This window comes from Monomorium pharaonis, chromosome 2 (assembly GCF_013373865.1).
Source record: "Monomorium pharaonis isolate MP-MQ-018 chromosome 2, ASM1337386v2, whole genome shotgun sequence".
Lineage (NCBI taxonomy): Eukaryota > Metazoa > Arthropoda > Insecta > Hymenoptera > Formicidae > Monomorium > Monomorium pharaonis.
Window position 1 is genome coordinate 31,487,436 of NC_050468.1, and position 12,388 is coordinate 31,499,823.

Genomic DNA, 12,388 nt, shown 5'->3' on the forward strand with positions numbered 1-12,388 from the left:
TTTTTTATGATTTGTCACCGAGACTGTAAAGCCGGATCTACAATAGGTGTAGTATTTACTTATTTAAGAAATTGACCAATTATAATCGAATATGAGAAGAATAATCAAATATAATTGGTTAATTCCTTATGGCATACGACTTATTAAGGGCCATCTACAATGGAGAGTCGTAGGCCGTAGCAGTAGTCGTAGAAAATGTCTCCATTTCGTATTGCTTTACTGTTTACAGCCTACAGCAGACATTGAGCCAATTCATTGCGTGCTTACGATGAGCGTTGGGGCATTCGGGATTAGTTTTTGGTCGCCTTTCTTTGATGGCCAGCTTGTATGTTATTGCTACGTCGTTTTTATTCTAGACAGCATTGCCGTAGTTTTAGTGCTGTTACGGCTAAAACACTCCATTGTAGATGGCCCTTTACACTATTGTAGATCCGGGCTAAAGGAAAAAAAAATTAAAGACCTAAACCAATCATATTAAAGACTCAGCAAATGCTCAGTAATTTTTTAATATGATTGGTTCTTGCCTTTAGTTTTTCTTCTTCTCCACAGCCGTGGCTCGATGGCCAGATTTTCAATTGTTGCTTACGATGCGAACGGATCTGAGACATGTGAGAAATAAACGGCAGAGTTTCGGAACGCGCCGTCCTCATTTCATGACGATCGCCGACGTCCTTTCGCGCTCTTTTGGGAACGCTGAAAAAGCACGTCTGTTCCTCCACTCCAGACTACTCCAGTTCCCCTCCTGTTCGGCCTGCATTGCCAGTTACAGTTGGCCGTGGGAAAAAAAGGGGATATCCGATAGGGATAGTGTGCGAACTACGAGACGGTCGGAGCTGGTGCTATATAACGCAACGGCGGCAATTATTACGTGCGATCGTGCGTTATGCGTGATACTGCACATTGACGTATACTGCATCGAGAGTGACTTGTCGGGACGGAATGCAGTTGTCGATGTAGACCGGAATAGGTCGCGGGGACATAGGGCATCGTAGCGGAACGAGGCACTCGTCGGTGAACGGGTCGAGGGTCCTACACGACACATATATCGCGATAACGTACGACGACGGCATTACGTGCCGGCATACAGACATCTGATCTCTCCGGGCGAGCACGGGAATTGGTTATTGTAAAAAAATGGCGGCCGAGGCAATGCTAAATAAGAACCGCATGATGGTGTTCAAGAATAAAGGCAAGGACCAAGAGGTGAGTGAATCATCGTCGCCCGCCCGCGGGAAGGTGTCGTCGAGTTCCTCGAGCGACGGAGGCCTCCCGTCGAGGCGTCGAGACGCTCTCGCGCGAGTCGCTCCGCGCGATGCCATTTTTCCTCCCCGCCGAACATCGTGCACACGTTTATCGTGTGACTGCTCCGCTTTTCGCCCGATTTCTTCCTGGCTCTTTACCGTATCCCTCTCCGTGTATCCCTCTTTTCTTCTTTCTATTATCTTTTCTCAGCCCTTCTGCATCTGCTCCTTTTCTCCCTCGGTCTTCCATATTTCTTACGTTGCCATTTTATCCCTTTATCCTTGTCTTTAGCTTTTATTTTTTTCTTAATCTAATCGTCTCTTGCCTCTCCTCTTTTGTTTTACTTATTGTTTCTTTTATAATTTATTGAGTTGTGTGTCATATGTCATAATTATATTGAAATCACTATAATTATGCCTAATGTTTAATAATTACCCATTATGATAATTTTGCAGTATCATTTCCATTGAGATGTTATTATTATACATTTGTACTTTTAATATTTGTTTATATCCTGACTATACAGGTTTTTAATGTAGATATTTAGATTAAAACAGAATTTTTTAATTATAATAAACGTCTTTACCATATGTTCCAATTTTCATGAAGTACACAATATTTATTATATTAATGTTATTAATTAAAGTAAACTTGATTTTTATTTTTATTTTAATATATGAAACTGTATAACAATTTTATAGTTAAGTATACGTTAATATGAAATATTATGAGTTAAGAATTAATTTAAAACAATAACTGGAAATGTTTTTATAATTTCTATAATTCTTGTTTAATTTTATATTTTTAAATAATTTAAAAAAATTGATAAAAAAATTTTAATTATTACAAAGTAATAGAATATAATTACATTGTCACACTCCAATGTCTTAGAATGTTGTTGAAGCATTAAGCAAATCAAATTCTCTATTTTCTGAAATCTGTATTACAATTGTATATCTCAAAATTATAGGAAATGAGAAGAAGACGTAATGAAGTGACCGTAGAATTACGTAAAAATAAGCGAGAAGAAACTTTACAAAAAAGAAGAAATGTACCTATCACAGATTCAACAGGTAATATTTAAAACTAAAATTTCTCATTTTGGTTACTTTAATGTGAATATAAATGTAAATCGAAATATTGCAATATTAATAACATATATATATATATATATTATTTTTTCATGTAGATGAGGATGACATTGATAAACAGCTTTCAAAAATTAATTTGGAAGAATTGGTAGCAAAGGCAGGTAGCTCAGATCCAACAGTACAACTACAAGCTGTACAATCAGCAAGGAAGTTATTGTCATCAGATCGTAATCCACCCATTGATCCATTGATAGAGAGTGGTATTTTACCAATCTTAGTCCGTTGTCTTGAACAACATAACAAGTAAGACAATTTTTTCTATGGAAATGTATTATATATCATATAAATGTATATATTGTAATTATTTGTTACTTTTTACTATATTTATTAATTATATTTATAGTTATAAAGTTTAAACAATTTTTTATAAATTATGTATTTCAAACTATTCTTATGACTATGAAACATTCATAGGATTATTTTATTAATGTAATGTTTTAGTCCATCATTGCAATTTGAAGCAGCCTGGGCTTTAACAAATATTGCAAGTGGAACATCCGCCCAAACGCAAGCTGTAGTTGCTGCTGGTGCAGTGCCACTGTTTTTGCATTTGTTACTTTCAAGTCAACAAAATGTGTGTGAACAAGCAGTATGGGCCTTAGGTATGACATTTAATTATAAAAATATATATTGCTTAAATTATGATATAGATGTTTGAAAAAAATGTTTTTTATTAAATACATTTTTTGTACCTCAAAAGATTAAGAATTACATTATTTTAAAATAATTTTTAAATTGTTAATTTTATGGATTATAGTATTGTAAATTATTGTATATTATTTTTGAAATTTCTAACTATTCTGGTAAAGTATCTAGATATTGTGATAAATTTTTTTGGAAAAGTTATAAATAACAGTTATTTGAAAACATACACATACATAAGTATATATATGTATATTATATATTTTTTTACTTATTATAGGTAACATTATTGGAGACGGTCCAGTACCTAGAGATTATGTTATTAATCTTGGTGTTGTAAAGCCATTGCTAACATTTATTAAACCAGATATACCAATTACATTTCTACGTAATGTAACATGGGTTATTGTAAACTTATGTAGAAATAAAGATCCACCACCGCCAGTTCAAACTATAAGGGAGATTTTGCCTGCTCTAAATATGCTTATTCATCATAATGATGTTAATGTAAGTATTATGATTACATAATTATAGAAAAGAATATATTAAAATTATAAAGAAAATACAAATTTTAATAAAGCTAATATAATAATTTTTATAATATTTCTATTTTAGTAATGAGTTAAATGAAGTAATTTTATTTATTTCTTTTATTTAAAAGACTTGTAAATATTACTTCTCATGTTTTTCCATTGCATTTACCCTGAAGTAATTACATTACAAATAAATTATACTAAATTTTATTTAAATATAATTTAATTACTTCATCCTCGGCTGATGATAGTTGTTATAATTCCAACAATCTTTTTAATAGATTCTTGTTGATACTGTATGGGCCTTGAGTTATTTAACTGACGGTGGTAATCAGCAAATTCAAATGGTTATAGATAGTGGTGTCGTACCTCGTTTAATACCACTACTTTCGCACAAAGAAGTTAAAGTGCAAACTGCTGCGCTTAGAGCAGTTGGTAATATTGTGACTGGTACGGATGAACAAACACAAACTGTTTTAAATTGTGATGCACTTTCGCATTTCCCCAATTTATTGACTCATCCAAAAGAGAAAATTTGTAAAGAAGCAGTCTGGTTTCTTTCTAACATTACTGCCGGTAATCAATCCCAAGTTCAAGCAGTTATAGATGCAGGACTTTTACCACTTATTATTCGTAATTTGGCAAAAGTAAGCATGTATATAAAATAGTTTTATGTAAATGAAATTTATATTATTATATTATTACTTTATATTGTTATGTATGTGTGTAATATTATTTAAATTTTGTTTTTATAGGGTGAATTTCAAACACAGAAGGAAGCAGCTTGGGCTATTAGTAATCTTACGATAAGTGGTAACAGAGATCAAGTTGCACGACTTATACAGGAAGGTGTAATAGCTCCATTCTGCGATTTATTGTCTTGTAAAGATACTCAAGTTGTACAAGTGGTATTGGATGGTATTCATAACATGCTAAAACTCGCTGGTACACAAGTTGAACATTTGGCAAACATGATTGAGGAATGTGCTGGTAAATATGTTTTACTATTTTATATTATAGATTTATTTTCTTACGTTTTTTCTTTATATATATATATATATATATATATATATATATATATATATATAGTAAAATATAAAAACTTAACAATAAAATAAATATGTGTGTTCATATATATATTTTTTTAATTTAAAGGGCTAGATAAGATTGAGGCATTGCAAAATCATGAAAATGTAGATATTTACAAATTAGCGTACGACATTATCGAGCAATACTTTTCAGAAGAGGTAAGCATTAATAGCTCTTAATGACATGAATTTTATTTCTATACGTAATTAATTACATTGATTTTCAGGCGGATGATGCACCATTGACGTCGCACGAAGGAGCTTTTGAGTTTGATCAGACGACGAGTATTCCGAGTGAAGGTTTTAAATTCTGAGAGGGTCTCCATTTCTTATCCGATCGTGCCGTCCCCCGACAAACTCCAACGCGGAGCCATCTTGCTTTCTCTTTCCTATTTCTACATCTCCTTACTCCAATGAAAGCATAGCAATATATGAACTTACTGCTACTGGATCAAGAATTATCGAGTTTGTTTTTACAAACATACAGTGTGATTTTATCGACTTTTCCGTATTCGGAAACCAAATGAAGCAAAAAGGAGAAGAGTTATGGAATGAAGGAGTTGATAACCACCAAATTGAGCATCTATGGACTTTGATTTTTTTTCCCTTTTCTTATCATGTATGTTACCTTTCTTTTATAATATATGATAAATGCGTATAGCAGTCTTTAGCTGAACGCAACTAGCTACATAACATATATGAGTAAATTATTCTAGAAGTCGAATAACTTCACAATAAGATATTAAGTTAATGGGAAAAAAGAAGGATTCAATCCTGTTTGATTATGCTGCTCTCCACTCTAACTCAGGACGAGTCTTGGTTAGCGATATTACTTTTATAAAATAATTCGTGTATATTTTAGGCATGTTAAATTTATAATATTGATTACTAAATGAATAAATCAATTGACTACTCTTTGCTAGCATAATTGATAAGTATGGATACTTCTGTAAGGAGCAGACAACCAATAAAATTTCAAAAGAAATTTGGCACAACTTCAACTATTACTATTATAATTTTCTTTTTATTTATTAGCATAAAGTTAAATGTGCCTGTGCTAATAAGTTTTGGTTACTGTAAACCAATTTTTATTTAAAAACTCACGGGATTGTACATATACAAAGTAACGATAAAAGAAAGAATTATTATATTCTAATTATTACCCCAAAAATAATGGTAATGATGTTACTAGTAATTTCCTTATAAACTGTTAAAAACAAGCATATAAATTTTATAAATGAAAATCCGATTTTGTAATTATATATTTTTTAATTTAATATTATACAGATATACAATTAAGATTCTTCTTTAAATTCTATTGTGGGATCTGAAAACACATGTACATCATCTGCATACAGATCCTCCGGAAGCGATTCTTCGGTAATACTCGGAAAATATGTAGGGAAATTTGGCGCTGTCTTAGGTTGCCTCAGAGGAAGTATTGTATCGTACATGTAACAATAAGTATTGGTTTCGCCAGGTATATTATGCCCAAGAACCCAAATCACATTATATTTCGTATTTATTCGTAGAATCTATAAAGTATCAATAACGTTATAAAAGATTAATAAGTGAATTTATAAAACAAATAGGAAAACTTATAAATCTTAAATTTTGGAAGAGATATAAGCTTTATCTCGTTTTTTTAAATATATCTTTTACTAGAGAAATAAATTTATTTACCCGAACACCTTTGATGATACGCCACCTATTACCCATGTGACCGGGCATTTTAGTGCCAGGCATGACTCGAGCTTTCCCACCACCTGACCCAATGTTTCCAGGTCTTCTGTGAGTTTTTGTTACACCGTGACTGGCAGGCATTCCGCTGAAGCCCCATCGTTTCATGACACCTTGGAATCCACGATCAACCCTAATGAAATTCATATGCTTCATTTTTTCGCGAATAACAGTGAAAATACAATTATTAGACTTTTTCTTCTTGTAAAGCAACAGCGTATTGCACAATATGACAAGATACAAATTATTTACGTTTTTCCGCGAATATCGACGACGTCCCCTGGTTTAAAATGTGTAGCGAATAAAGGAGTTCCTGGTTGCAATGCCGCTTCTGGAGATACTACAAATCTTCTTAGTATACGTTTCGGTATAACTCCAGTATCATCGAAAATACCATAGTATTCTTTAGTGATCTACATAAAATAATTCAGTCAGTTTTACATAGAAAATAAATAAATTTATCAGATGTAACACTTGATTACGTACCAATTGTGGATTTATATTTTCTGCACCTACTACAAGACACCCGCGTCTGTTTTTGACTTGTATTGGAGGTCTCTTACTTATTACTGGATTATATTTCTCTGGTGGTATATATTTTACTACTTCGTTATCAACAATCTGAATTAAAATATAGAACATAATCATAGAGTATAAGTCAGAGAATACATAGATATATTAAAATTATAGCAATTGTTATCGTTTATGTACTGCTTGATAGAACTAAAATTATTGCATTTACCTGAAGTAACGTCGAAGTAACTCTTTTTCCATTTTTTAACCATAATGGATAAACCCCTATTTTCTTGGCGATTAAGCCGGTACGTTGCATACCTTGCTTCCACTCCACTGTAGGCTCGATTGGATCGATTTTTAAAGGAGAAAGTTTTGACGAATCGTAAAACTTGTTTTGAACCACTTCGTCAAGAAACTGCTTATTATCTTCTGTCAACCGTTCATCATACAACTACAAAAGCACATTTTTATATACCTTTTTATGCCATAGGGTTACAACCAAGTTACTGAACGATCATCAGTAAATGATTGTTTAAGAAACATTAAAATAATAAGATTTCCAAGTAACAAATTGCAAATTAATATTTTTTATATCTAATTTTTATATAGATTTGGTAAAAATAATGAAAATATAATTATATTAAGTTCTTCTTTGTTCATTGAATGGTGCAATAATCTTAAATATATTTTTTCATTTAAGTAAATTATATTAAAATACAAATAAAAAATTTATACACTATACGTACAACACGTTGTGGTTTTGGAAGCCACTCTGGATGACGATATCTAGGTTTCACAGATCGAAATTTTTCTCGTTTTGGGATAGATATCATATCAATGCTACAAGTTTATAAAAATACAAATTGTGAAAATTTATGTAATTTATATTTATATTTGCAATATTATTGTATTCTATGTAAATATATGTTTACTAATAATAAAAGATTAAGATCAATATAAAAATAAATAATTCAAATAAAGAAAGAATAACAGTTTAAATATAATCTAAATAATAATTCAAATAAAATATTAATTTCTTTATTTAACAATTAATTTATTTAACAATTAAAAAACTGCAATATTATTTGTTCAATTTAATGTATAATAAATAAATGCTACTATTCTCATTAATTTTGTTTCTTTATTTAAATTATTGTTCATCTCTATCTTAATTATCTATACATTTTCATCTAGAGTTTAGTAAATTCAGTTATTTAAACTTTTTCTTTATACATTTTGCATACTTAAATTGCATATCTTATTCAGTTTACATATCTTAAGTTTTGTACTGGTATTATAACTTAATTTATTAAATCTTTAAAATTATATTTAAATAATGTATAAAAATTTGTTATACAGTATTTTAAAAGATTCAAAAACATACAAACTTTTCAATAAAATACTCGATATCTAAAAGTTTCACACATATAAAGCAAAACAATTCTTTGTTTTACAAAATGACAATGAATAACCGCGACATACCTTTGTTTCAAGCATTTGTGGAAAAGTTGAAATCCATTAATCGATTTTAGAAATGTTGTCATTGTTATTGCATCTACTCCGTAATTATTCTTCTGAATTTATTCTTAAGTTATCAGGTAAAACCTAACCTAAAAATGGAGACCAAAGACAGTTTCTTTTTTCTTGGTCTATTTTGCCGGATGGCGATGTCAAGGTATCTTCGATCTTTGCTATCCTTGTAGGTTATGTAGCATATCTATACTTTTTTAATAAATCTCGAATTTTTAATAAATCTCTCGCAGTGGGCCGATATTTCGAATTCGTCTAGCTCCAGATTTGCATAAATAAAAAAAAAAAGTGTATGTGCAATGAGTAATTCATACGCGTGGAAATATCGGCCAATTATGCGTTTATAGTACAAAAAACGCAATAATATGGCGGTCTTTATTTCGGACATGCGATTGGTGTGTTGTGTTCTTTAAGGTTGTGTTACGCGATTACGCATGTTCTGAACAGCATTTAAAGCCACGTCGCTGTGAACGTTGTTGGTGTGGGTGGCACTTTAATTTGTGTTGGGCTGTAGGTGTCGGATTGGGCCGTTCGTCGGGGTCGGGCCAATGAAAAGCGACCACGATTTAAGTTTTGGCAGGCGTACTCAGATGATCGCAAATGATCGTGTGTAACGCAGTGTAACGTCTGCTACGATGGCAGGGTTAAAATTAAATTGGCTGTTACTTGTAATTTTAACAGTATGCTTTGAATTATCGTTAGCTGGGTAGGTGCAGGTGGTATTTCTTTTTGCGGTGTAACTCGCGTGATAGCCATTTCCAAATGATTTACAGAGATTTCACGAGTCTCATTAACCTGTATCTTCTGCTCTACTACTTGTCAGTTAAACTTGTCACATTATTGTCACAAAAATTTGTATAACAATTTCTCCAAATTAAACGTAAAGACGCATATATATGAGAGGTTTTTTCTCATTCTTTTGATTTAATGATTTTAAAAGTTGATACAGGTTAATATAATGTATGTTGTCAGCTTAGATAGAATTGCTTATAATTAAGTGATGAAATTGATTGTAATTGTTTCTTTCTTTTTGTTCGTAGGAGAGATTTTTATAATATATTAGGTTTATCACGTAGTGCTAGCACACATTCAATTAAGAAGGCTTACAGACGATTAGCAAAGGAACTACATCCCGATAAGAATAAAGATGATCCAGATGCCTCGCAAAAATTTCAAGACCTGGGGGCAGCGTATGAGGTGCTGTCGGATCCGGAGAGGAGGGAGACGTATGACAGATGTGGCGAGGAGTGCTTGAAGAAGGATGGCATGATGAACAGCAATATGGATCCTTTTGCGAGTTTCTTTGGTGACATTAACTTCCATTTTGGTGGTGAATCGCATCAACAACACCAAACTCCCAGAGGTTCAAATGTCTTGATGGACTTGTGGGTTACTTTAGAAGAATTATATAGTGGAAATTTTATTGAGGTATAGTTTTTTCTTTCTGCAAATGACAGAAATATAATTTCTTCATTTATTAAACTTATTTTGATCCTGCACATTTTAGATCACAAGAAATAAACCAGTTATCAAGACAACAAAAGGAACGAGAAAATGTAATTGTAGGCAAGAATTGGTCACTCGTAACTTAGGAAATGGTAGATTCCAAATGATGCAACAGTCGGTGTGCTCGGAGTGTCCAAATGTGAAGTTGGTCAATGAGGAACGTATACTAGAAGTGGAAGTTGAGCCAGGAATGGTAGATAATCAAGAAACTAAATTTACTGCAGAGGGTGAACCACATATTGATGGAGAACCAGGAGATTTGATAATAAAGTAAGTGGAAATTTTTTTGTGTTTATAAAAGTAGGATTAGTTTTAAAAGGCAATTTTGTCTTAAAATAAATTGAAATGGTAGAATAAATTTTTATCTTTATTTTATTTTTGATTTTTAGATGTGTAAAATTATTCTTTTTTTCACATTTTCCATTTACCATATATTTCAGTCCATTCTCTATGTAAGCTTAATACAGTGTTATATATTTAAAATACATTTGTTTGTTGTAGGATACAAACTATACCTCATCCTATTTTTGAAAGAAGAGGTGACGACTTATATACAAATGTTACGATATCTTTGCAAGATGCTCTATTAGGTTTTACAATAGATATAAAACATTTAGATGGTCACATAGTGACTATCCAAAGGGACAAAATTACTAAACATGGTGCGCGTATTCGAAAAAAGGGTGAAGGAATGCCTAATTACGAAAATAACAATCTCCATGGCGCTTTATACGTTACTTTTGATATTGCATTTCCCGATAATGAGTTTACAAACGAACAAAAAGAAGGTAAATCAAAATGTTCTATATGTGCAAATTTTTTTATTATTATTGCATATTATTAAAAATAATCTTATTGTATTTCAGATATTAGAAAATTGCTGCATCAAAGTTCTGTGAATCGAATATACAATGGTATACATGGCAATTAAATATTTAAATATGTACAAAGTGGTGAATGCAAAGTGAGTGTTTTGATTAGAATGTGTGTCTTTGTATGTTTGTATTAAGAGCGATATTCTTGCTTCCTTACTGAAGAATACCAAGAGGGTTAGTAGATTCAATATCATGATCGTACTGAATGGAATTCAGTACACATGTAATTTTCAACAAATTTATCAAATGTTTTATTTAGATGCAAAGACTGGTTAAATCTAGTTCTGTTTGCCAATTAGTTAAATTAATAACTTGGTTCTTGTTGCTAATTATTTGTTGAGTTTCAACAATGATTAAGCAATTTATTTAGTAATTTAAATTACATTATGTTCAGCAGAATTACATGAATAATATAGGAAAGATTGATATGTATGTGGACAGATCTTGCATTTAATACCATGAGATAAAAAGAAGACCACGTATATAAATTAATAAATTATTGACTGGCCACACGTTTATATTATTCTTAATAATGTAAAGTAATGGCGATGGTATTCTATATTGGTATAAATACCTAATAAGATTCCTTTGCAAAAAAATTTTGAACGTTAGTAAAGATGTGTAATGAATATAAGTACCATAAAATAAGATTAATAAACATACAATACATTTGTAGCCAATTTTTTAATTAAAAAATATATCTATGTATTTTAAGTGGCAAATCTGTTACGTGTGTAATTTATTATAACTATAACTTATTATAAAAAAGGGTGTTATTATTTTTTACCCTTATGAGAAATCCGAGAAAATCAGAAATAAACACACAAGCTATAGAAAATATTTTGTATTATCACAGAAAAAAGTAGCCTTGCTCAATATGAAACAGAAACATGTGTACATACATTATAAATAATTGCAGTTAACAAACGAAAGTATGATATAATTTTATGTAATTCTATAATTTTATTTGGCCGCGATTGTGAAAGAATGGTTTGATGAAATACACTCGTAAAAAATAGTAAAATATCTTTTTTATTTATATAGAGAGTCGGCGGGTTGGTCACTGAATTGATCGCCATAATATGTCATTACATATCAAGTTTATAGATATTAAAAGTTTATTGATTTAGCCTTAAGAACTGGCGAAATGGTCTGCATGACAAGTATAAGTCATTTTGATATAAATTATAGTTGATGAAATATATATTTTATCAAGTGCGAAGCTTTTTTACTCAATGTGATGTCACGCAAGCAGACAAGCAAGCGAATGAAATTGAGAGACGCACAATAAGAAAGAGTTATAAAGCGAGAGATTAAGTAGCTCTATATCAGGAGGTAGTCTATCTTAGAAGATAAAAAATTCGAACTTTTTTATTTTTTAAATTTAAAATTCTAAAAATATATTCCTATAATTTTAAGTTATAAAAAATTCAAAAAATTAAGAAGTTTACAGCGCAAAGATGAAGTTTTTTCTTATAAGTGTTACTGTTATAAAACTTTCTGCGAATTCTATCTTAGAAGGTAAAGCCTTTCTAGTGTTAAAAGTATATTATTTACAAAATTTT

The 12,388-nt window shown here is 31.0% G+C and overlaps 3 protein-coding genes across 3 annotated transcripts; 2 read left to right on the plus strand and 1 right to left on the minus strand.

Annotated features, from left to right (window-relative positions):
• The first annotated feature begins 686 nt into the window (after positions 1–686).
• LOC105829605 (importin subunit alpha-3) lies at positions 687–5,645 on the plus strand. The gene is made up of 9 exons (XM_036282497.1): positions 687–1,203; positions 2,213–2,315; positions 2,432–2,636; positions 2,835–2,995; positions 3,316–3,542; positions 3,850–4,215; positions 4,324–4,558; positions 4,724–4,815; positions 4,884–5,645. The coding sequence occupies exons 1-9, from the start codon at positions 1,135–1,137 to the stop codon at positions 4,968–4,970; spliced, it is 1,545 nt and encodes a 514-aa protein (XP_036138390.1). The 5' UTR covers positions 687–1,134; the 3' UTR covers positions 4,971–5,645.
• Positions 5,646–5,904: 259 nt separating this feature from the next.
• LOC105839243 (39S ribosomal protein L3, mitochondrial) lies at positions 5,905–8,456 on the minus strand. Its single transcript, XM_012685417.3, has 7 exons — positions 8,395–8,456; positions 7,659–7,752; positions 7,139–7,363; positions 6,883–7,017; positions 6,649–6,809; positions 6,340–6,529; positions 5,905–6,191 (listed from the first exon to the last, which is right to left on the minus strand). The coding sequence occupies exons 1-7, from the start codon at positions 8,454–8,456 to the stop codon at positions 5,952–5,954; spliced, it is 1,107 nt and encodes a 368-aa protein (XP_012540871.1). The 3' UTR covers positions 5,905–5,951.
• A 536-nt stretch (positions 8,457–8,992) lies between these two features.
• On the plus strand, positions 8,993–11,545 carry LOC105839245 (dnaJ homolog shv). Its single transcript, XM_012685418.3, has 5 exons — positions 8,993–9,148; positions 9,483–9,870; positions 9,950–10,218; positions 10,450–10,736; positions 10,815–11,545. The coding sequence occupies exons 1-5, from the start codon at positions 9,078–9,080 to the stop codon at positions 10,877–10,879; spliced, it is 1,080 nt and encodes a 359-aa protein (XP_012540872.1). The 5' UTR covers positions 8,993–9,077; the 3' UTR covers positions 10,880–11,545.
• The last annotated feature ends 843 nt before the right edge of the window (positions 11,546–12,388 follow it).

Coding starts and splice junctions, on each gene's coding strand:
- LOC105829605 (XM_036282497.1), top strand. CDS start 1,135: ATGGCGGCCGAGGCAATGCTAAATAAGAACCGCATGATGGTGTTCAAG. Junction 4,216..4,323: donor TTATTCGTAATTTGGCAAAA/GTAAGCATGTAT, acceptor TTGTTTTTATAG/GGTGAATTTCAAACACAGAA. Junction 4,559..4,723: donor CATGATTGAGGAATGTGCTG/GTAAATATGTTT, acceptor TTTAATTTAAAG/GGCTAGATAAGATTGAGGCA.
- LOC105839243 (XM_012685417.3), bottom strand. CDS start 8,456: ATGACAACATTTCTAAAATCGATTAATGGATTTCAACTTTTCCACAAA. Junction 7,753..8,394: donor CACAAATGCTTGAAACAAAG/GTATGTCGCGGT, acceptor ATAAACTTGTAG/CATTGATATGATATCTATCC. Junction 6,810..6,882: donor AAAATATAAATCCACAATTG/GTACGTAATCAA, acceptor TATTTTATGTAG/ATCACTAAAGAATACTATGG.
- LOC105839245 (XM_012685418.3), top strand. CDS start 9,078: ATGGCAGGGTTAAAATTAAATTGGCTGTTACTTGTAATTTTAACAGTA. Junction 9,871..9,949: donor ATAGTGGAAATTTTATTGAG/GTATAGTTTTTT, acceptor TGCACATTTTAG/ATCACAAGAAATAAACCAGT. Junction 10,737..10,814: donor TACAAACGAACAAAAAGAAG/GTAAATCAAAAT, acceptor ATTGTATTTCAG/ATATTAGAAAATTGCTGCAT.